The sequence below is a fragment of the Galeopterus variegatus genome, unplaced genomic scaffold (genome assembly GCF_000696425.1).
Source record: "Galeopterus variegatus unplaced genomic scaffold, G_variegatus-3.0.2 Scaffold878, whole genome shotgun sequence".
Taxonomy (NCBI): domain Eukaryota; kingdom Metazoa; phylum Chordata; class Mammalia; order Dermoptera; family Cynocephalidae; genus Galeopterus; species Galeopterus variegatus.
The window spans coordinates 269256-294608 of NW_007726989.1; the positions used below are offsets into that span (position 1 = coordinate 269256).

Below are 25353 nucleotides of genomic sequence, written 5' to 3' on the forward strand. Positions count from 1 at the left end.
TTTAATACTTAATGTTTCTTTTTTCTTTGGCTGCTTTAAGACTTTTCTCTTTATCACAGGTTTGAGTAATTTTATTACGGTGTGCCTAGCTGTCATTTTCTTCACGTTTCTTGTGCTTGGAGTTCATTGAGTTTCTTGGATCTGTGAGTTTTAGTTTTCATCAATTTTAGAAAAATTTTGGCCATTATTTCTTCAAATATTTTTTTCTGTTCCCTTCTCTCCTCTCAGACATCAATTACATGTATATTAATTAGGCTTCTTAAATTTGTCACACAGCTCACTGATGCTCTGTTCATTTAAAAAAATTTTTTTTTCTATTTCATTTTGTAGTGTCTTTTGCAATTTAAAGTTTAATAATCTTCTGAAATGCCTCATTTGCTATTAATGTCATCCTGTGTATTTTTCATCTTAGACAATATAGTTTTCATCTCTAGATGTTTGATTTTATATTTATATCTTCTATTCTCTACTTAACTTTTCAAACACATGGAATGTAGTTATGATAAATGTTTTAATGTTTTTTTCTGCCAACTCTAACTTCTGTGTCAATTTTGGGTCCCTTTCACTTAATTTTTTCTCTCATTTCTACTGCCTTTGTGTCCTGCTTCTTGATATACCTGCTAATTTTTGAATAGATGCCAGACATTGTAAATTTTACCTCTTTGGGTGCTAGATATTTTTATGTTCCTAAAAATATTCTTGAGCTGTCTGGGACAACAGTGAAGTTAATTGGAAACAGTTTGATCCTTTTGGGTCTTGCTTTTAAGATTTGTTGCACAGAACCAGAAGATTTTTTATTCCCTACTACTAAGACAAGACCCTTCTGAGTACTCTACCCAGTATCGCCTGAATTATGAGGTTTTTCAGTCTGGTTGGTAGGGAACAGACACTATCTCCTGCCTTGTTGAGTATCAGACACTGTTTCCTCCTGTCCTTTATGATGACCCTTTCCTGTGCCTTGGCTAGTTCCTTATATGCATGAATGCTTGAGGCAACCCTTTGCAAATCTGTGGTGTTTCTTTGCTGTGCAGCTCTCGTCCTTTGTCTTGTGAATTCTAGCTGCCTTAGAGTCTCACCTAGTTCCTTTAGTCATTGCTTTAAGTCTCTTCAGCATCTTGATTGATCTTCACTGAGTGATAACTGACTTCTCAGCTTGCTTCATGTGACATTACCAGAATTGAATGATTACTCTATTGGGGATCTGTCTGCTCTCCTGAGATCTAAACATATTAAATAATTTATGTAAGATGTTTTAATTCTGAGAGTCATCTGGAGAATTTCAGCTGGTGAAAGTTATAGAGTCTTTGCTTCAATTTGTCTACTTTTCATAATTCAGGAAAGATAGTATGGTAAAGAGGATTTTTGAAAGCAGCAAAATATACATTAGTGACACATTAATATAATAACTTAGTCCTGTGGTGGACTAAAAATTTTTTCTTTAAGGTATGTAAAATTTACTTTGAAATAATGAAATACAAGAAACTCAATTTTAAATCTTTGGGAAGAGTGTCTTTCTGATAAGATGCTTTTACTAAGAATAATTATTAATACTACTTTGGAAGTCATTTTTGGTAGCTCTCTTAGTCTTCTAAAATTCATGCAAAGGCTGAACTGATGAGATTTACCTTTCACTCTTTTAATTTTCTAGTGGTATAAATTAATCAGAACTCTAATATGAAGAATACTATAATTTAATAAAGCCATTGTTAGATTAGTTTGACACTGAAAAATATGTTAATTTAGGAGAGAAAGTTATTAAATTAAAGAGTGTCTTCTATCACAAATAATTAATTCATCCTAAGTATATATGAAGAAAAGTTACAATAGGTTTAACAGTTATAACAGTATAGCCTGGCATGGCTATAAAACAAATCTGCTTCACGTTAATTTTTATGAAATAAGCGGTGATCAGTTCTAAAAATTTTAGCTATACAAAATAATTGATTACCTGTATAAAACTTAAATTTAAAGAACTGATTTTACCAGTGCTTGAATGAAATTACTATTCAACTGCTTACTTCTGTTATACTTAAATATGAACTAGTGGGCTGGCTGTTTAGCCCAATTGGTTAGAGCATGGTGTCGTAACACCAGGGTCAAGGGTTTGAACCCCTGTACTGGCCAGTCACTACCTTTGCCCCGCCAAGAAGGACAAAACTAAAAATATGAAATAGTGATTTGTTACTAGATAAATTCTTTCAGCATTACAGAAACAAAATTTTACTAGTCCAGTCTTTGATGGCAAGATAAACAGCAGTATAATTGAGCACTAGGAGAACACTAACTTCTGAATTTTCCTTTCTTTTAAAAGTTTACATTGTCACTTACTTTAAAATGTCTAAGATTATGGGGGAAAAAAAATCAGTGTTCTAAGGTACCAAAGATATTTTAATAAAGAACAGTTTATTTGATTTTTTCAAAAGTTCAGTAATTTATTTTATATCTATATATAATGTATACATTTTTCCCCCTCTGTCATTTTTGTAGGTTCTGCCGAAGAGTTACATTTGGCCTCAATGTGAAATTAAAGTAGAAAATCAGATCTACACGCATGTTGCTATCAGGATGTTGATTCATTGGTCATGCCTGAAGAGGGAAATTCTGTTCTAGATGGCTGACTACCAGCAAGAATAAATGCTTATCCTAGATGTCAAGCATCTCTCCTTTTTCCTGGAGTGAAAATCATCTCCAGTTACCAACAGAATATCAACTACAGAAAATGCTTCGCATTTTAAGGATGTCAGCAACCTAAATTCATGCGCCCTATCTGTACAGTTGTGGTGGATGGTTTGCCATCTGAAAGCTCCTCAAGTTCTTATCCAGGCCTTGTTTCTGTTTCTGAAATGTCTCTGCTTCATGCTTTGGGTCCAGTGCAGACCTGGCTGGGACAAGAGCTAGAGAAATGTGGCATTGATGCCATGATTTATACTCGATATGTCCTCAGTCTTCTGCTGCATGACAGCTATGACTACGACCTACAGGAACAGGTATTTATGTGTTTTAAATGTTTTGTGAAAATTGATGATGTGTATGTGTATGCATTCTTCTTAAAAGAGCACATTTATATTGTAGAGCAGGGCTATTCAGTGTGTGGTGTGCAAACTTATCCTGTCAGTGACAAGGTAAGATTGCATTGGAATGTAAATCAGCTGTGTCACTAAGCTCACTGTTCAGTTTTTTCCTCCATAGTTAGTCTTTCTCAGTGTTGATTACATTCTGGGACAGACTCCAGATCTTGTCATGGACTGGTCATGGTTTCTCGACCTGCTACCTTTGAGTAGTACTGCTCTGAGATGTTGGTTTCTACTATTTAGGAAAATCACACATTATGACTAGATATTTAATTATGTGTCTGTCATACTTATTACCATTCCAAAGTTTAATGTTATATTTTAGCTGCAGGAATGATGTTAAACTGCTCATTAATCACAGTGTGTATGACAAGTCAGTAGACTTAAAGTTTCGTGAGGCATATAACTTTGCCATAATTCACCGTGTATCACTGTGTAAGTTGGTCCTTACACATTTTATTTGACTTTGGTGCTGAGTTTAAAGTGAGAGACCAACCAAATCTATCTAGGCTCTTGATAAAAATCTCAATCTCATTCTTACTCTCCAAGAGCAGCTACTGAAAGTGAGGCCTGCCACAAGGGAAGCAGAGTCATCAGTCGTGAATGACTCCGTAACTTCTGTATACAAATTTCACAAAAAATCTTTTGTTTTTTTATAGACCCTTGGGGGGAAGAAGGAGATATTTTGTGGGCAGTTTTTGTTGTTTTAAACCATTGTTACTAACACTGAAAGCAGGAACAAAGTTTCATCAACAGAAGAAACTGCCTTTGCCCTTCCAAACCACACACAAAAAAGCCTCAAACTCCTATAAATAATACATACAGAGAATTTCACCAAGATGTTTAACATTTTCATAAAGCAGTTGTAGAGAGCATATTTCCTAATCGTTTGTAGATGTACACAGCTGCATTTTCCCTGCTTCCCTGTTGCTTGCTGCTTCGGCTGAGGGAAATTAGGTCAAGTGAGGTTATGAGGGGATTGACTTAACTAATAATTCAGCAAATGTGTTATCTTGGTGGTCAGTATTTTGTATAATTTTCTTCCCAAAGCTCTATTATTTGCCATCGCTTTCTATTAAATGTGAAATAAACTTGTTTATGTGCAGGTAAAATGTTAAATCTGCAAACATAGAAGAACTTTTATTTGCAGAAATGAGGAAGATATTTCTCATAATTCAGAAAATCATGTACTTCACTTTAAAAAATATACTCATAAGGAATGAATAGCTTTTTTTGGTAGGACTTTAATGTAACTTCTCATTTCTTAGAGTTGTATGTCAGCCTAGAATATTTCAACACTAATAAATTTTCTAGCACTAAGTATTTATGTGCTTGGTGTCACAGGACCCAGGATAAAACATAGGCCTTTTGTTAATAAGATTATAGTCAAACATCTCTGATCAGACTTGTTTGTGAATCTTCTGGTTTCTTTATTAGCTGTAGGGATTTGGGTTAGGGATCAGGGAAACTATTAGTGTCTGCAGCTGTGTTTGATCCTTCCTCCAAAATTCTCGTTCATTCTTTAGGACACAGGACAGATGAAGGTTAATGAAAACATAACATGTCTGGAGTTAGAAGGAGAATCCACAGGGAAATAAAAGGCCCCTAAGATGCTCTTCCACTTAGCCCAGGGTAGCAGAGTGTGCCCAGTCCCATGCTGATGAGGAAGGTCAAATTGAAAATGATATGTTCTGGGCCGAGCCCGTGGCGCACTCGGGAGGGTGCGGCGCTGGGAGCGCGGGAGCGCTCCCGCTGCGGGTTCGGATCCTACATAGGGATGACCGGTGCGCTCACAGTGCTCACTGGCTGAGCGCGGTGTGGCCGGTCTCAAAAAGGACAAAAAAAAAAAGAAAAAGAAAATGATATGTTTTAATAAGAGGTGACTTGAGGGTCAGTTAGTCCCTATGGTACTCTTCCCTGGAGTTATAATTTCCTCTTAAAGGTGGCAAAAGCAAATGTATGACTCGAGGGGAGGATGTGCTCAGTGTTTGCCCAGGAAGAGTGTTAGGATGTAGAGCAGGGAAGTTCTCTCCTAGCAGGGATAAGGAGAACAGAAGGGGCTTCAGCTTAGCTTCTGCGATTCAGAACTCCAGCTGACAGTCAGGTTAGCAGACCTGTTCTAGGTGAGGAGTTTGCCACCTTTCCTGATCTCTAGTTCACGCTGTGGTGGCCTAGCTCCTCAGGTGGAGGCCAAACTACTCCACACCTGGATGTCCGTCTCCTCATCACTTTTCTCACCCCTTGGTCCTTGAGTTAGTCTACCCCTGAATTGCAAATGGCCCGTTTTAAGGCCATTGCTTCAACTACTAGCCATACCTGCTATGTTCGATCCATCATCTTTCCCAGTCTTGGTTAAAAGAAAAACACACAAAAGCTCTTGAGTTCTGAAACAGATTTTGACCATGAATTTGGTCTCGGCTGCTCAGGGTCATTATTAGGTAGGAAGTGAGGCTGATCAGACCCTAGTCTTGGTTGAGGCTGAATAACCACATTGATTTACCTTAAATCCTCTGATTTGGCAGAGTTGTAAACACAGTTGTGGTATCAGCTGGTTACTGTGTAGTTCTAGAGAACAACTGCCTTCTAGTATGGTGATAGCAGAGCTGTGTCAGTGATTTTATTTCCACAGAATTTTCTTTTTTTTCCCTTTTTTTTGGGGGGGGGGGAGAAGGTATGTGTGTGTCATGTTTAGATATTCTCAGATAATCAGGAATTCACTATGTATTGTTTTTACACGTTATAAACTACCTTTCTTCTCCATCCTTCAACACCTAGGTCACCTCTCTCTGTGAAACTTTTTCTGATAATTCCTGATGAAATCAATGTCTTCTACCAAACTTGATCACGTTTCTACTGTAAAGTTCTTCATTTATAGTTACTGGAATGTATTATCTTTCTCAGATTAGAACATCTTTATGGGCAGTACTCACATATTCATCCTTTTAAAAAATTTTTCTTGTGAAATGATTCCAAACATCAGAAGAACAGTAAGAATAGCACAAAGAACTCATGTACTCTTCACTGGGTCATTTTCCCACTTTTGCTTAATTTCTGTCCTCTCTTCTCTTATGCCTACCTGTCCTGAATAGATCCATAGCCATAGTAATTCAGGATATTCTAGTTTCTCTTCAGATCATATAAATCTTTCATCTTAGTTATAAAATTCAGGAAAATTAACATTGATACAGCATTATTATCTAATATATAGTCAATATTCAGTTTTTTTCAATTGTTCCAATAATGTCTTTCATTGTAATTTTTTTCCCTTCATCTTATATCCAGTTTGAGATCCTGCATTGACTTTGGTGGTCACATCTCTTTAATCTCCTTTAATCTGGAATGGTTCCTTATCATTCCTTTCTGTCTCATGACATTGACATTTTTAGAGTGTCCAGGCCAGTTGTTTTGCAAAATGTCTCTTAGTTTTGGTGTCAGATGTTTTCTCATGCTTAGAGTCAGCTTATGTATTTATGGTGGTAACATTACATAAATAATGACGTTTTGTTTTCTGTGCATCACCTCAGATGGCACATGAGGGCGGTCTGTTTCATTCTTGGCGATGCTGACTTTGGTTCAGATGGTGTCTGCCAGGTTTCTCCTCTGTAAATCTGAACATTCTTCTTTTTGTAATTTATAAGTGACCTGTGCAGAGAGGCTTGTACAGTTTTACCATCCATTGATGATTCCAGGATGAATCAGCTGTTACTTTGGTGAATGAAAAATGGTGATTTTTCTAACTCAGTTATCCATTCATGTTTGGTAGTTGACATCCTACTGCAGTGCCTTTGTCTTTGTCAGTAGCTCAGGCATGTAGGGAACACTACAGTGTGCAAAATGCAATGCCAGTCGTTTCATGTGTAAGGATTCCTTATTCAGTCTTCAAGCCAAACACTGAAGTTGGTAAGCATTATTTTCCTTATTTTTACTCATGTGGAAATATGAGGTCAGAGCGGGTAGGGATCTGCCTCAGGCCACACAGTGATGAGTCAGGATTTAAACTCATGTCTGTAAGACCCATCTTTTGTACCAGAGGATTTTGCTATTGTTTTCATATTTAACAAATAATGTTAAATGACTAAGACAAAACACTCTACTACTGTAAAGGCAAGCTTTAGAAATTATGTGGAATTGGTCTGCTGTCTTGTAGTTTTTAGACTATGGCAGTGTTCATCTGTTTGCTCCGTTGATAGTTGACTCATGAGTTAAGTTCCTGTAGTATGAAAGTGAACTACACGACAGCATGCATTGCCTGGAGACTTGGAGCATCAAGCTTGGCTATCCTGTAAATCTTACAATAAGTTTGTGTTAGGTTAGTTCAAAATATTTAACAGTCTTGTTCAAAAGAGGCTAAAAGGGAAACTATAATAAAATATAACTTAAACATAGAAGTTAACTTTCCTTGAGGTTGTGCTAGATTGATAGTCAACAGCAAGTTCCTCCCCATGATCTGTCATGGGCAGGAAGAGATGTTTGAGGAAGATGGGGCTGTCATTCTTATAACCCCTTTCTTATGTCTTTATATATCAGTGTTCTCAGCATGATGAATTCTTTGTTTATTACTCTTATCAGGAGTCTGTGGTTATGTCAGAAAACCCAGCTCAGTCTTCTGGCTTAAACAGAAGGAACAGTAAAAACAGACAGTGCTCAAATTTATTAGCTGTGTGACTTTGGGCAAGTTACTTAGCCACTGTATCTAAGTATTTTTCCACCCCAAAATATGGATGACAGTAAGATGGTTGCAAAGATTAAATGAGTTATTGTGATCGCTTCTCGGCCTTTTGGCTAAGATCAAGTGTAAATGAGTTATTGTGAATGGAAAATGAGTACTTGCAATAGTGACTGGCACACAGCATGTGACATACATGTGAGACAGAGATAATCATAATTCAGGTAGTAACAAGTGCTGTGAGGAAAGATAAAGCAGGCTAGAGGACTGAGAGGAGGAGGCTTCTGTTTTAAATACAGTGGGTCAGGGAAAGACTGAGGATAAGACAAATTAAAACCAAACCAAGCAAGTAAACAAATACCTTCTTTTAGAAATTTAATGGTGGCAGACCAACTTTCTTGCCCAGATTAACTAGAAAAGCCAGATAAAGACAAAACCAGAACAGACCTACACCACCTGCTCTAAGGCATCAGAGACCTGCTAAGGCAACTGGCCTTGAGGAGATAGCGCCCAGCAAGTGACACCTGCTGGCACAAGGCGCTGATGTCTGCAGCTGCTTCCTCCCCGGGGAAATGTGCTGACCTAGGCCTGGGCCGAGAGGCTGAGAAAAAGGTGGCCCTTTAAAGAAGCAAAGGAAGCAGTGGAGCTTGGGGCAGTCTCTCAGGGCCAGAGAGAAAAAACTAGAGATGTAGGTGCCAGGATCCCAGGAAAAGGAACGGGTGGGAAAGAGGCCACTCTGCTGCATTCCTGTCTGGACATGTGAGGAGTTCTGAAGTTGTGCGATGCACGAAAGGGACTTCTGGGTTGCTGGTAATGTTCTTTTTCTTTATCTGGGTGTAGTTGCATGAATGTGACCTTTGTATTTTACTTATTTGTATGTCTCCCCTGCTGGAATGTACAATTCATGAAGCTAGGGAACTTGTCTACTATGTTTTCTGCTATATTTCCAGTCTTTAAAACAGCTTCTGGAGTACAAAAGATGATCAGATATTTATTAAACAAATGAATAGCTGCGTGCTTCTTTCTCTGATTTGTGTGTAGGGGGGAGGCGTGATAGGAGTGGGTGCAGACCCCATAGCTGCACACTGGGGCCTGCCCATCAGGAAAGTGACTTCACTGTGGTTTCTTTTAAATCTCCTAATTGAATTGTGCAAGGGTACTTCAAAAAGTTCGTGGAAAAGTAGAATTAAAAGGTAATACAAATCTTTCCATGAACTTTTTGAAGATCCCTTATGTCTTCTAGCTCAGAGTCCCTTTTTCTAGAAATGTGGCTGGCTTATTGCATTATCTGTATTTGCCCACAGGTTATGTAAGAATAATCCTAGTACTGATGGCTAGGTGAGACTCATCGCTTCTGCATTCAGCAAAGCTCATTTGCTGTTTCAGCCATTCGTGACATAACTCTTGCAGTATGTCCTGTTTAGCATTTCACTGCTTGGAAAAGCTAGCATTTGCACTGTTTCTCTTTACAGGTTATTATAATCTTTAACAATAGGAGCTATAAAAATCTAACCCATCTTGGGTTCCTCAGGTGTCTCACTGCATATACTGTATTTCAGCAAACATTTATTCAACAGACATTAATTAAATAACTTCTTTATAATAAGCATTACTATTTGCATTCAGGTGACACTTCCTATTTTCATTCTCTTATTTGGTTATATGTACCTACTTAGTTTAATGTTTATTAAATCAGCATTTCAGAGCTCCAGGAAGGAAGCCAGGAATGTCTTCCTAGAACTTTCCCTAGCCATGAAGTCTTTGTAAGAATTTGCCCTGGCTACTAATGGAAGAACGTGTACATGCTAGTATTCACATTTACTCCGAAAGGGATAGGAACCATTCTGAGGAGTGGGTGTGGAATAGAGTATACATCATCGGATAATTCATAAAAAATTAAGCTGGAGGCAAGCTGGAGGCATCAGAAGGGTTATGAGAAAACTTGTACCACTCACCTAGACCAAAGTTTCCTTTTGTAGCACTTTGACCTTTATTCCAAGTGATTGTCAGACCCATAGCCACCTGTTCTCTCTCTACCCTTTGAGGAAGCCTCCTCCCCCACACTTTACTGTGAGTCATTATCACATAGTAAAGAACATGGGCTGTGGAGTCTGAAGACCTGGGTTCTAACCCCACCTTCTTCACTAACTTAGGCAAGTTAACATCTCTGTGCCTGTCTCTTCATTTTTAAAACATGTACCTTATGTACATATCTGATAGCATTACTGAAGATTGAAGAAGATTTATTCATTGACCCTGTATTTATTGAGCTGCTGTAGGTTCCAGGCATCATTCTAGGTACTGGTAATATAGTTAGAGCAATACCAGACACGGAGTGAGTGCTCAGTAAATACTGATGACAACAAGCACTACTGCTACTATTATTGCCATTCATCCAAACCTCTCCATCCTCCATCAAATAGCTATTTTCTTCTATTAACTACCCCTCTTCTAGCAGGTGGGCTAATGCATTTATTAGAGTCAAAGATGAGCTGCTAATACTGTATTTCCATCTTTTTCCATAACAATCTCAACTTGAAATATTAGGCCTAGCTATAAATCCTAATTATGGGTTCAGCAAGCATGGTCACTATATTTTTGGATGTAATTATTAACTGTGACACAGTTGAGTCTCTTAAAAAGGTGTTTCCTTAAACTGTGGAGTGACACATTCCAGTGGCAATTACTATTATGTCTTTATGACATGATGACCAGGTTAAAAACTAATAAATTTTAGGAAACTAAAGTAAGAATCTTTTGATGGTATATATAGATAGAATGAACCTGGAATTGCTCACCAGAAGGTATAATGAGATGGCTTAGGGGATGTCCTTTTGAGTTTAAAAGAGATGTTCAGTACAAAAGAAATACTTTTTTTGGTGGTAGGAGTGTTATTGCATAATAAACTATCCCAAAACTTAGTAGCTTAAAAAAAAAAAACCAGGCTGGCTGATTAGCTTACTTGGGAGAATATCATCTGGTAACACCAAGGTCAGAGGTTTGGATCCTCGTACTGGCCAGCTGTCTTAAAAAAACATTATTATACCTGACAGATTCTGTAAGTCAGAAATTTGGGCAGGGCTCAGTTGGGTGATTCTTCTGCTCTTTGTAGTGTTACCTGAAGTCATTCAGTGGTACTTAGCTGGCAGATGAGCTGGCCTGGGGAACCCAAGATAGCTACACTGATATGTCTGTCACCTTGTCAGGGGTGCTGGAAGGCTGGGCTTAGCTGGGATTGTTGACCAGCCTCTTTGTGTAGGTTGTGGGGTAGCAAGACTTATGAGAGTACTTCAAGATGTTCATGGAAAAATGGAATTCAAATATAATACAAATCTTTCCATGAACTTTTTGAACATCTCTTGTACATGGTTGGCTGGTTCTCTCAACACAAGCAGCCCAAGAGAACCAGGCAGAAGCTCAAGACCTTTTATGACCTAGTCTTAGAAGTCACATAGCATTACTTCCACTGTACTCTGTTAGTTAAACAGACTCCAGCCCACACAGATTCAAGGGGAGGGGACATCACTCTTCCTCTGGATGGAAGAACCACTGCTCCACCAAGGTGCATGGTTTTGAAATTTTAGACCACCAAAGACAAAGAAAGGGCTATAGTCTTCCAAAGAGATTAAAAAACAGGCCTTACTAAAGACTTGGGACTTCTCATTTCCAGTGTTGCTTTTGAGAACATAATGGAGCAATACCTTTCAGATTCTGAAGACAATGACTTCCAATCCAAAAGATCTTACCCAAACTATTAAGTATGAGGGCAACAAAGATAGCTTTTGGCAGGTACGGCTTCTCTAAGATTACTGGGAGTATGCTAGGTCTGACTGTAACCTGATAGGTATATTACTATTCTTAAAACTGTACATTTCCATTGTACTAGTATATACTCTGGGATAAATTCCACATTTAAAAAAATTGAGTTACATACATTCCAGCTGTTAACAATAGTTACCTTTTGGGATTGATATTAGGGTGGAACTGACTTATCTTTTTACCTTTTTTAGCCACTTTTAAGCTTCTACATGTTTGCATTTTTTATAATTAATATTTTATAATGAAATTAACCAGTAAATCTGTATATTAAAAATTCTTTTAGTATATTTCAAAATTGTTTTAAAGGTTACTTGCAGCTAAAGCATGTTTTTTAAAACAGTCTATGTATTGATACATTTGAAATAAGTAAAGCTAAGGATTTTCCACCTCAAGCTCCTGGGAATGAACTTGAATAAGATTAGCTTTGGTTATTATGAGAAAATTGATTAAATTTAAAACTACTACCTATCAGGTTTAGAATTATTTTGTGTGAGCACTTATGTTAGGCAGAAGAAAATACATAAAACTTTACATGTAAGGAATATGAAAATAAAGTCAGAAGAGGAGTTAGTACTAATGATGGATATGCAATTCACATCCACATACTTCCCAAGATACCATTTAAAAGTTTTTTTGTGTAAAATCTTTTCATGGAGCAGAGAAGTTTTGAATATAAAGATTATATTTTTAAAAACTCATATTTCTGCTTTTTACTCAAATGTGAGTGCCAACTGCAGTCCTGACACTGTGTCAGGTATCACGAATACAGAGATAACTGGGGATGGTCCCTGGGAGACAACTGCCAGTTTAGGGATCTGTGAAATACTGTGGCAGTGTGGAGGATGGGGAATGATTATAGTAAGAGTGACAGAGGAGATAACAGTTGGACAGTCTTGAAGGAAGAAGAAAGGAACTGGAAACAGGAGGGGCCTGATGTTGTGAGGCCAGAAAAGAGTATGGTAAAGGAGTGGGGGGAGATTAGACTGTGCAAGGCCAGCAGGACACAGATTCTGAAGAACCTGATGTGCTGTGTTAGGGGGTTTATACTTTAGTCCTGGAGACAAAAAGATGCATTGCTGTAGCTAGTCAGTAGTACATGCAGTGGACCAGCTGGTTGGGCAGCTGAAGGTGGGGAGGTCAGCTAGGAATCATCACTGTTGGCTGAAGACTAGTAGGAAAAAAATAGATTAGTTGAGTGGAAATTATGCTTGTTTATTGGAGCTCCTCATTTTTTAGAGGCAAATAGCAGTTCTTTCGAGCAATGAGATGCCAGAGTATTTATCACCGAGTCTTTTCCTCAAATTCTGGCTATATCTTTTATTTACAAGGAACCAAAGATTTGGCCTAAATTGGTTTAAGGAGAAGGAAAAGGCTCATGTAACTAAAAGTCCTGAAGTAGGGCTGGCCTTGCCTTGGTTTCATTCAAGGCTTCAGTGTCATTAGGGCTTCTGCTCTGCCTCTCTGCCTGCCTCCCTCTGGCAGGTCAGTTTTGCAGCCAGCTCCTTGTAGGGTAGAGGTGGTGACAGTGAGCATGTTTCTGGCATCATATTCTTACATACTGTCCAAAGGAAGTGTTACCTACATTCCCAGCAGAAACCATGAAGTGCTCATTTCTTATTGGTTACATCCTCTTTCTGAGCCAATCCTTGTGGCCAAAGGGATGAAACGTGCTGTTTTGTATAAAGCCAGTTAAGTGTTTTGTATTATGGCCTGAAGATGTGGTGGCATGAGTCCTATTCAGATATATCATGGTTTCCGTTATTCAGGATGCTGTTAGCAGGAAGGTGTGGGCCGCGGGGGTGGATGTTCAGCAGCTGACAGCAGGCATCAGTGGTACCAGCTGTGTTTCAGAATATTGTGTTCTTTTTCTTCCTCCTGTTACCAGATTGATTTTTTTTTTTTTGGTGGCTGGCAGTAAGGGAATCTGAACCTTCAGACTTGGTGGTGTTCCCAATTTCTTTGATATAAGACAGTATGAGAAAGCCAGCCAAAACTCTAGCCTTATGTTTCCTCACAATAGTGTCTAGAAAAGTACCTGGTGATAAATAGACTCTCATGTTGGTAAGTTCTTTAGCCATATTTGCTTTTGGTACTTGATTTTACTCAGTGTTCTGAGTAACTATTTGGCACATGTCTAATATTTTATATTTATGTATAAATGGGCTTTTAATTAGTGCAGCAGAGGAGACTTTTTAAAAGGTAACAATAAATAAAATAGAAATATCTTGGATCTTTTTATATTATGTTCTTTTTAAATTTGATTTTTTTCTTTTTTCCATCAGTGAAAGGCTTTTTTTTTTTTTAATCATACACAACGTAAATATTTTTATGGCCCGTCTCTCCCCCCCAACTACCTCTGGTGGCCTCAGTTTCGTTCTCTCGTTTTGAAAGTTCAAGGAATTATTGTGATTGTTGTATCCAGCTCCCACTTATGAGCGAGGACATGCTGTATAAGGTTCAGTGCTGTTAGTTAAATGTTGTTTAAATAAGTTATGATATATTCACACAGTATATGAAGGAAGAAAAAGAATGAGGGAGCTCTCAAATATAATAAGTAAAAAGAAAAGAATACAAAAAAGTGTGTTGTCTTTTATGGTTTGTGTAGCTTTTACTACAGGTTGGATAATGCTTCTTAATTAATTCAATCTAAAATTACAAGACAAAATGTGGTGAAGTCTTTCTAACAACTTACGTTGTTTGAATCATAAATAATATCAAGCTGTTTTGTACATTTCTCATTCTGTGAAAAGTTAAAACAAGGAGTGAAATATCCATTCTCACACACATTTACAGTGGATCGGTTGTCCAGGTTCAAACTATAGTTCCAGAGGCATTATTCCCATTTTGACACAGTGCAAAGAATTTCTTTAGCTCAGTCTGTTTACCTGTTTAATTGGTAAATTTCACGTGGAAGTGATTAACCAGCAGTGTACTGACATGCTGAAAGGCAAATATCAAGAGAAGAATCTAACAGAATTCTATAAATGCCTTCTGAGCAATAATATGTTCAATTAAACTCATGTATGTGGATTAATATCAGCATTTGGCAAGATTTATTTGTGTGAAGACATTTTCAAACATAAAGTATGTAAAATGTTATTATAAATCAGCATTAACAGGGCAATTAAGTAAGAAAAAGAAATAAAAGACATCCAAATTGGAAAGGAAGAAGTAAAACTCTCTATTCCCATAGGACATGATCTTGTATATATGAAATTCTAATGAATGAAATTAAGAAAATAGTTCCATTTATAATAGTATCAAAAAGAATAAAATACTTAAGAATAAATTTAAGAAAAGAAATGCAAGACTTGTGCACTATAAAATTATAAAACATCATTGAAAGAAATCAAAGACCTAAATAAATAGAAAAACTTCCTGTGTTCATGATCAGAAATCCTAATGTTATTAAGATGACAGTTCTCCCCAAACTAATCTAAAGATTCAACACAGTCCTTATCGGAATCCCAGCTGTTTTTATTGCAGAAATTGACATGCTGATCCTAAAATTCATATGGAAATGCAAGGGACCCAGAATACCCAAAAAAATCTTGAAAAAAGAAGAGTAAAGTTGGAGGCCTCACACTTTCCAATTGGAAAACTTAATGCAAGGCTCCAGTAATCAAGACAGTTTGGTTCTGGCATATGGCTAGAAGTATAGATACTGGACAGGGATTTGAATAGACATTTGTCCAAAGAAGATGTACAGATGGGCAGTAAGCACATGAAATGATGCTCAACATCATTAGTTATTAGGGAAATAAAAACCATAATGAAATAGCACTTCATACCCACTAGGATGGCTAAAATTAAAAACACAGGAACAAATGTTGGTGAGGATGAGGAAAAATTGGGGCCCTCATAATTTGCTGGTGTGATTGTAAAATGGTACAGCTGCTTTTGAAAGTAGTCTGTCAGTTCTTCAGAAGACTAATCATAGAGTTAATATATGACCCAGCAGTTCTTCTCCTAGGTATATTCCCAAGAGAACTGAAAATATATGGCTATACAAAAACTTATACTTGAGTATTCACAGAAGTATTAAAATAGTCAAAAAGTGGAAATAACTCAAATGTCCACCAATGAATGAGTGGATAAACAAAGCATGGTACATCCATGCAATGGAATATCATTTGGTCAAAAAAGGGACTGAAGTACTGATACATGCTGCATCATGGATGACCCTTTAAGACATCATACTGAGTGAAAGAAGCCAGACACAAAAAGACATATATTGAATGATTCCATTTATTTGCTGTGTCCAGAATAGGTAAGTGTATAGAGACAGAAAACAGTTTAGTGGTTACCAGTAGCTTGGTAGCTTAGGAAGTGACTACTCATGGGTACAGGGTTTCTTTTGAGGGTGATGAAATGCTTTTAAATTAGTGGTGATTATTTCATAACCCTGTGAAGGTACCAAAAATCAGTGAATTATGCGCTTTAAAAGAGTAAATGTTATGGTTTGTTAATTATATGTCAGTGAAGCTGTTATTTATTTTAATATAATTTTATTTTTTATTGTAATATAGTTGATTGTATGTCTCTGTGGTACAGAGATGAATATCAATACCTGTATGCAATATGTGATGCTCATATCAGGATGATTATTATATTCAGCATAATACACTATAATCGTTTTTCATGTCCTCTTATCAATTCCTTCTTTACCTTCTTTCCTCCTCCCCCTTTCCCATTTCTGGTAACCTCAGTTTAAAGCCGTTACTTGAGAAATCAGCATTAACACTCAACTGTACACTTAAAAATGGCTAAGTGATGTTTTGTGTATATTTTACCACAATAAAAATTTGGGAAGAAAAAAATCAGTATTAACAGGTGAATATTTGTAATTGATTTTGATGATAGGGAACATTTGAACCCCAGTTAATAACGTGTTATCTCCTTCCCTGCTAAAAGAATTCCACTCTTCTCATTAGTAGGCATGTGTTACAAAAAGATTGTACCAAATGATTATATTTGAGTTTTATCAATAAAAATTGTAGAAATGTGTTGTCTCTTTTTCATAAAAGTGCCTACATTATATCCTTGATCTATCCTCTTGGACTCAAAATATTTATGACGCTTAAAATATTTGCTATCTGGCCCTTTACAGAAGAAGTTCACTGTAAACTTTCAGAAGGAGGGAACACACTTAATAGTTACTACAGGTGGGGGAGGGGGAAAGGGGGATAGAGAGTAATTGGGTAAGAGACACACAAAGTACTTACAATTGTAATGATGAACATGCTAATAATATTGATTTGATGACATACTGTACACAAATACTGATAGTCAACTCTGTACCCCATAAATATGTGTAAAAACAATAACAACAACAAAACTACTATACTAGCTTTATGAATTACTTTTTTTTTTGTCTTTTATCTTTTTCCGTGTCCGGCAACGGATCGCAACCCTCAGTGTTGCCCCCGTACCGGACCGGGGACCGGCAACGGGATTGCAACCCTCGGTGCTGCTCCCGGGCCTCGCTCAGCCAGTGAGCGGGAACCGGTCTGTATGTGGGATCCAAACCCTCGGGCGGGAGTGCCTCCACGCTTCCCAAGCGGCGCACTTATCCAGTGCGCCACCGGGCCGGCCCTGAATTACTTTTTAAACTAAGATTTTGTTGAAAAACAATTTGCTAAGGGAAATAAAGCAAACTTCGGTTAAGAAAAAGAAAAAGTTCGCTGTCCTTTGCTTTAGCACATTGTTTGTGCCACCTTGTATTCCCCCTCACTCTAGCCCAAATGTATATTCAATCTTTAAGACTTCACTTCAGTGACCCTTCCTTCTGTAGGAAGCCTTTGCTTACTTCCCAGTCCAAGAAAGGATCATGCCTTCTCTGCATTTCCTTAATGCTTCCTATGGACGTCTGTAATAGTAACAGTCATCTAGTATGGTTGACTTACATGTCCCTCCCCCCCACCTCCTGACAGTGCACCTCTGGCAGGCAGGGACTGTGTTGTATTCATTGTTGTATCCCTAATGCCACAAAGAAGACACTTAAATGGTTACTGAATGAATCTTATATCCATGTATAAACAGAAGGATGCCAGACAGGAAATATAAAGCTATCGCCACATACCTGTTCTAGGTGAAGATCTATAGGACCTTTTCTTATTTCTACTCTTGACTTATAAATTTTCTATTTAAAACAACAACAAACTTTTTTGGCCATTCAAGGAGATGACTCAGTTACAGTACAAGAAAAATCAGAAAATAAAAATCTAGTATCCTACCCCTTCCCATCAAGAGTCAAGCTCCTTGGTGACCTCTTAATACATTTCTTCTCAGACCTTTTGATGCACATTAATGTGTGTGTGTACATACATGCATGTGTGTGTGTGTTTTTAATCAAAAATGAGATACTGTTGTAAAAGCTCATATATTGTGGATAGCTTTCCCTGTCAACGAGTAGACTTGATAATCTCTTTTTAGTAGGTATAATATCCCATCACCTAGATATTAGATCCAAGTCTCCTTATTTTTTCATTTAGGTCATTTCTACATGTTTGCCATTATTGACAGCAGTATGATCAGTATCACTATAGCTAAATTTTTGTACGCATAAGTGATTATTTCCTTAGGATAAATTCTCAGAAGTAGAATTATTAGATCAAAAATACATGTACATGGTTAAGATGTTTGATATGTACTGTCCAGCTTTGCTCTAGAAGGACTGTAGGTCCATGTGAATTTTGAAAGTACCTTCTGTCTGTATAATACAAATGTATTGGGATCATTGAATGTATGCTATCTTTGCTGAGTTTTAATATAGCTGCAGTAGAGACACATGTTTAAAAATGCTCAGTAAGGAAAAAGGGCCAATCTCGGCAGCCCAGACAAAAATGAATCTTGTTTTGAATAATTTTGTAAATTTTTCTGCCTTTGTTTTATATAAATAACAAACAATAGGAAATAAGAACATTTTTCTGTGTCTTCAAGAAGCTTCTGTGATTCTATCCTATGTTCCTGTTATTGAACAAGTTGTATCTCCAGAAGATATCATTGATAAGAAATATCAGGTTTCAGGTGTAGTCCAGCTAAACATGTTCAATAAATGGAAATATATTGATATTTTTCATTTGGCTATGAGGCATATTTTCCCTTGAAAAATGGAAATAACACCACATAGACAAAGAATTTTTTTTTTTTCAGGTTCATAAGATCTGAAAACATGCCCATGAAATTAAATAAAAAGTATGCTAATTAACGATAAGTGTAGAGGGAGTGATCTTTCTTCCACTCTTTGGTGGCATAAAAGTAATTTTTATGTATTAGATTAAAGTGAAAATTGGGTTATGCAGTTGGTGGTATGTGACTTGATCTTAAAAGATCTTTTGAATTTGTTATTCTGCTTTTCCTCCTTTATTCCATCTCATTCATTCATTTATATGTTTCCTGAGGGCCCACTGTAGGCCAAATGCTCTTGTAAGTAGTTTTCTTAATTTTTTCATTGTCTGCCATTTTTCTAGGCTTTTTTTCCTTGTTTGTCCACTAGTTTTAATCTTAATTATCAAATGAAAGCCTTAAAAGGCAAAACAAAGTAGCAGAGCAATGAAAAAATATTAAAGTCCCAGTCTAGGGACATAGCCCAGTAAACCTACATCTTAGGATATTACATAGCCAAAGAATTTGTACTAACATGGGATAGTGTTTACAGTATGAGAAGTTAAATCAGGTACAAAATTATACAAATGGTGTGAATTCAGATGTGTTTTTTTAAAGCATACAAAAAAGAGACTGAAGCATACTAATTTGTTCTAGTTTTCGCTGGGTAGTAGTATCATGGGTGAGTTTTTTTCTTCCTGCTTTTTGTATTTTCTTCAGATTTTATAATGGGCATACATCATTGGGAAAAATTAAAATACTAACAAAATATTTTATATTTGTCATTTTTTAGACCACAATATATAGAAGTAGGGATTGAACCATTTAACTGGTAAATGTCAAAATCTGATAGTAACCTGAATACTCATTGAAGAGTAGGATGAACAGGACATTTAATTCTTTGTACTGTTTAGAATTTATACTGAAACGTAAATTATGGCATTTACATTTACACACAAATGTCTGAGTTGTTTACCTGTTAGCATTTACATAAATATAAGCCAGTTAGATGTGTTAAGATCATAGATAATCTAAATAATAGATAACCAAACAAATAGGCTTTTCTGAAGTGCTGTGATTGACAGAGTTCTGTCATGTCTTTATTAGTGTGTACCATTTTGTGAATGAATATGTTTGGTAGGGGAATGGATGTGTAAGCAGGTGGAAAACAATAGTGTTTGAATCTTACTTAGTCTTGGTCATTTAACCTGGTGCTATCCTATTGCAGGAGAATGACATCTTCCTGGGCTGGGAAAAAGGAGCTTATAAGAAATGGGGAAAGAGTAAGAAAAAGTGTTCAGATCTAACTCTAGAAGAAATGAAAAAACAGGCTGCTGTCCAGTGTCTTCGATCTGCTTCTGATGAAGTAAGTTTACATTTTAATTCTAATACTTGAGGAAAAAAGAGAGGGGGTGCTTTAAAAAAGTTTATAAATATAACAACTTGACCAAAAAAACTTAGAAAAATAAAACTATTCATTATCTTACCACTGTAACATGACCATTATCACTTTTCCTTTATGGTATTTTTTCATAAGAAAAAATTTTCCAAGTTTCCTAAAATGTATTCTTTTATGTGTACTATAATTAGAGTATACACAAAATTTAACATTCTTCTTTCAATTCAACATTATATATTTCATCCTGTTATTAAATTGTCCTTATTCTTTTTAGTGGTTAAGTTGTATTTCATCAGCTAATATTCCAATAGCAGTATAATATAATCTTTATTACTGGATATTTGGCTTGCTTCTTGATTTTTTTGTGATGCTGTCTAGAATATTTTATGTGTAATTTTTTTCCCATGGTCTATAATGTATTTTTTGGATACATTCCTAGAAGTGCGATATTAGTTCTCATACTTTAAGAGCAGTATTTTTGCTTATGATTTGTAACTTTTTTTAGAAAATGTTATAAGATTATTTTATTCCTCTTTTAACACTTTATATAAAATATTTCTCATGTCTTTCAGAATCCTGAAATAACAAAATAATTTGAGAATATGATCATCTTTCAAAATTAATACTATTAATTTTTATTTTGTTACTCTAAGATGTAAACTCTGAGATCATAACTACTTAAATGATTTTGCTTTTGGAATACTACTCTGCTATAAAAAAGAATGAAATACTGCCATTTGCAACAACATGGATGGACGTAGAGAGAATTATATTAAGTGAAACAAGTCAGGCAAAGAAAGAGAATATCACATGTTCTCACTTATTTGTGGGAGCTAAAAATAAATAAATACACAAATAAGTGTGGAGGGTGGAGGGAATAAGGGGGGGTGGAGGGAAGAAGACACACACACACAAAAATAAAATAAATTATTTGCTTTGACTATTCTATTTGCAGTAGAGTGTTTAAGTACCTTTATGATGCAAGGTTAAATTGAGAGGATTCTGACTTCCAGAAACTAACTTCCTAAACCAAGTTATTCAGTGGTGTAATGTTGGGATAACCAGCTTTGCTGCATTTGATAATCTGTAGAAGTTCATTCTGTCTGGCTGCTGTGTCTTTTAAAACTCCTTGTTCAGTGTTTCCCACCTTTGTCTTCTCATCCAACTCAGAATTGTCTATGATGAAAGACCAGCTCCCCTGGCCATGTACTCATGGTATCTTGTGTATACCTCAAATATTGGGGCCCTCACACCCTAAACTGCAATTGTTCGTCTGACTTGACTATATATCATTGGGGCAAGAATTGTGAGTTACCCATCTTTATGTCCTTGTGCCTAGCAGAGTGAGTACCTAGCACATAGAAGGTACTGAATTTCTCTTGAAATGAATAGAATATTTATTTTTTTAAAAAGCCTACTCTTTTTATCCCACCCTTTTTCCTCTTCCCAACTCTTTTCTTCTCCCCCTCCCTTTTGATTTTTTAACTTCTAAATCTTTTGAAGCTGCTGCTTCATATTCTGTGGGATAGGAATTTGGAAGTTACTGTTTATATGACTTAGTTGGGTACCATTTCATTACATGTAGGAACATAATTAACCTAGCTTAAGAAAATAAACTTAAAGGATATAGGGATATCTCGCTGAAATCAAGTGCTGGAAGTATAGCAGCCTCAGGAGTGACCTGAGTTAGGAACTGTACCATTGGCAATGTCACTTTCTCTAATGACCCTCAGTCTCTAATTTGTTTCTGTCCCTGCTTCTGGGTCATTCCGTATCTGAACTCCTGCTCTCTCTGCTTTAGTACACACATGGTGAGGAATGGCCACTTCAGCCGCCGTCAAGCTGACTGTTGAACTCTAGTTTCCAGCACTGTTCAACTAGAGAATCTAATTGGCTGGGCTTGAGCCAGGTGTCCACCCCGATTTGATAAGCTGTGATAAGGAGACAAGGCTGCCTGGAGGTCCACCCCGGCAGCAGGGGCTGTGAGTGATGGGCAGTCTGCAGAGAAAAGTGTGAGGTAGACATTTACCCAAAAGGTGTTTTTGTCATGACATGGAAGGAATAGATTGATGAAGTAATTTGGAGCTTTTAAAGGAATTGAGAATGCAGATGGTTTTTACAAGTGAGAGGTTAGTTCAGGTTGAGCAAAACCCAAAGAAGCTGCTGAGTCATGACTGGGAGGAAAATATGAGTAGGGCATGTTCAATCTGGAAAAGGATTTTATTTCTTCTTTGCAAAAGTTGCTGAGAAATGACTAGCCTGTGACTCACGGTTAAGCTCAGTGAACATCAGGGGCAGCTGAAATCAACTGCAGAAGAATGAGGAGTGTTACGAACCTTATCTCAAGAGTAATGCAAAACCCTACTCCTATAGCTTAATTTGCTTGTAATTTATACTAGCTGGGTATATTGTGTGCTGAAAAGAACTTGGTATGAGGTACAAACAGTTCCAGGAATGATAGTGGCTTTGCTATGATCTTTGATTCTTTAGGTCATTGCTTTCGAAAAATGCTTTCCTTTGCCTGATTGTCACAGATGGGATTTTTTTCAGTCCCAGTAAAGGATATTTGTCCTGTCTTGCTTTTTCTTTCTCATTTTATAAACAATTGTTACATTGCTTTTTCCTAATGATTTTTTTTTCCTTTTTGTCTTTTTTCGTGTCCGGCAACGGATCGTAACCCTCAGTGTCGCACCCGTACCGGACTGGGACCGGCAACGGGATCGCAACCCTCGGTGCTGCGCCCGCACCTCGCTCAGCCAGTGAGCGGGAACCGGTCTGTATGTGGGATCCGAACCCTCGGTGGGAGCGCCACTGCGCTCCCAAGCTGCGCACTGTAGCAGTGCGCCACCGGGCCAGCCCCCTAATGATTTTTTAATCTCATCAAATTAAAATCAGCTGAGAAAATGAAGTTGCCAGGTATATGCCAGGTGTTCAGTGATTACTCTCAATGATTACTTATAGAGTGAATGAAGAGAAGATTCTTAAATGCCAGTCCCCTGCTCCAGAGCCACGTGCTGTTATGTGTGCATCGATCTACAGACCCTTCAAACCAGCAGTCCTGGCTCTTGGGAGCCAATGAAAAGAACTTGAACCCTCTTTAATTATTGCCTGTAGCAATAGAAAGAATCAATGTTGTAGTTCATGAATTGTAGCCTATCTGATATCCCCTGGTTTTCTTTTTAGAATGTGTCTTTTGGCTTCAGTGGAGAGAAAAGAGCAAGGAGGACCTGCTTTGGAAATGATAATGCAAAATTTTATTTTATGTTTAGGCCACAATGAATGTTTTCATATGGGTATGTTGTTCATTTCCTGAATTCTGAGGATGGATAATGTTCCAGTTACTTGCCACCCAGGCCAAGTGCCCTCTTAGAGCTCTTCTCAGTACAGCTTTTTAGACAACCACTACCAGCTGATCACAATAAAAAATCATTAACAATCCAAGTTTACCGTCTAGTTGATTAAAATAGTGACATAATTATAAGACAGTATAGGTTATGTTACTATATTAGCTAGAGGTGTAGGTAGGTTGTGGTGTTCTGTGTTACATGTGAGATGAATTTTTTTGTCATTATGTTTGTGTGCCTATGACTATTATAGTTACAATGTAACCTGTTTCTATAAAAGCGTCCATGGTAATCAGACAATATTCATTGCCTTGAGATTTAAGGAGAATGACTGACTTTTCTGACTCCACTTTTACATATTTGTGATATCACTCTATGTATTCATTTATCTTTGTAACAAGTCGTTACACACTACAGCACTTCTCTTGACCTGCTCAGCTCCATATTTTATCTGAGAGATATTGCCAAAACAGTATGGCAGCTCAGTTGTGTGTTTATACGTTGTTTAAAATTTGACAGCACCTGTGAAGATCTATGCAGTTGGTGAATATTTATTCCTTCAGGGACTCATGACCTTTGGGCTTTGTTGGTTGTTAGGTCCCAGCTGAAACTGCCTTTGCTAGGCTGAGCCCCTGGTGCACTCGGGAGAGTGCAGCGCTGGGAGCGCAGCAGCGCTCCCGCTGCAGGTTCGGATCCTATATCGGGATGGCCGGTGCGATGCGCTCACTGGCTGAGCGCTGTGTGGCCGGCCACAAAAAGGACAAAAAAAAAAAAAAGAAACTGCCTTTGCTAATTCCTTTTTCATTTACACATGCAAATAACATACAAGTCTCTGGGTATTCATATTCTTTCTTTTTCTTTTTTGGCAGCTGGCCAATATAGGGAACTGAACCCTTGACTTTGGAGTTATAAGGCTGCGCTCTAACCAACTGAGAAACTGGCCAGCCTTTGGGTATTCATTTTCTATGATATATTTTGCATTTGCTTTGGTTGCACTTAGTAACGGGATGTGTTAAAGAGGAATGGGACTATGATTCAGTAATATGCAATTCACGCTTTCCTCCAGGTGGATATTTTTTAAGTGATATTATCCTAAGGTGTTTCGTTTCTGTTATCAGTGGACATGGCATATATCTGATATTGTTAAATATATCCAGACCTCCCTTCCGTTCCCCGTTCAAAAAAATATAATACAGAATTTTGAACTGTGCCCCAACTATATTTTGGATCCTCAAGTTTACCTGGTTCTGTTTCTTCTACCCCAAAGTTAGAGCTTTTTTATATTGTTGGCTTTTTTGTTTTGTTTTTAATAATTAATTATATTTCTGTTTTATGTATTTTGATTGAGCCACTTAAAAGTGAATCAAAGCTAGTATTTCATCTTCCATTTCCAGGATGGTTAGAAGATTAGAAACTTAATGAGGCCCTGTTTGGGAACTAAATAAAGTTAGAATGCAGTCATAACTTTTTCAGGTGAGTTAGTTTCGAAAGTAACAGCACTGCTCGTTACCCTGGGTAACTGACTCTTTCTGCGGTTAAAAAGCCTTACAGAGGATTAACACCCTTGGTGTAGTGGAGTCTGCCATTTCACTTTATCTTCTCACATTCAGCAAAGCCAGCCAGTAAAATTATTTTTGCCAATAACTATGGGTTTCCTCCCACTAGTTTTCTAACTTTGCTTTAGAAATTAATGTCTAAGATCTGAAAAAGAGCTCCATGTGCAGGGTAAGGCTTTGTATGGAAAGTGAAGGAAAATGGTCAGGGTGCCTCAGATGTTCAGAATCTTGCCGAGCATTTGATGTAAATAGGCGCATGCGTTCAGGTGTTCCTTGGTTATTGTCTAATGTATTTGCATATGTGTGCCTAGGTGTCCTGGGTTATGACTTAAGTATGAAGGACAAGTGGCTCTGGTCCACGGTGCCCTCCGCCCCTGGGATGCCCGGGGGG

The 25353-nt window shown here is 37.3% G+C and overlaps 1 protein-coding gene across 4 annotated transcripts in view; it reads left to right on the top strand.

Annotated features, from left to right (window-relative positions):
- Window positions 1–2490: 2490 nt before the first annotated feature.
- Window positions 2491–25353, top strand: part of KIAA0232 (KIAA0232 ortholog) — a 52758-nt gene continuing 29895 nt past the window's right edge. For all 4 annotated transcript variants that reach the window (XM_008573108.1, XM_008573113.1, XM_008573109.1 and 1 more), the window contains exons 1-2: window positions 2491–2987; window positions 19892–20029. In XM_008573108.1, coding sequence (XP_008571330.1) covers window positions 2757–2987; window positions 19892–20029 — 369 coding nt within the window. In that variant the 5' untranslated portion in view covers window positions 2491–2756. The remainder of the gene's footprint in view (window positions 2988–19891; window positions 20030–25353) is intronic.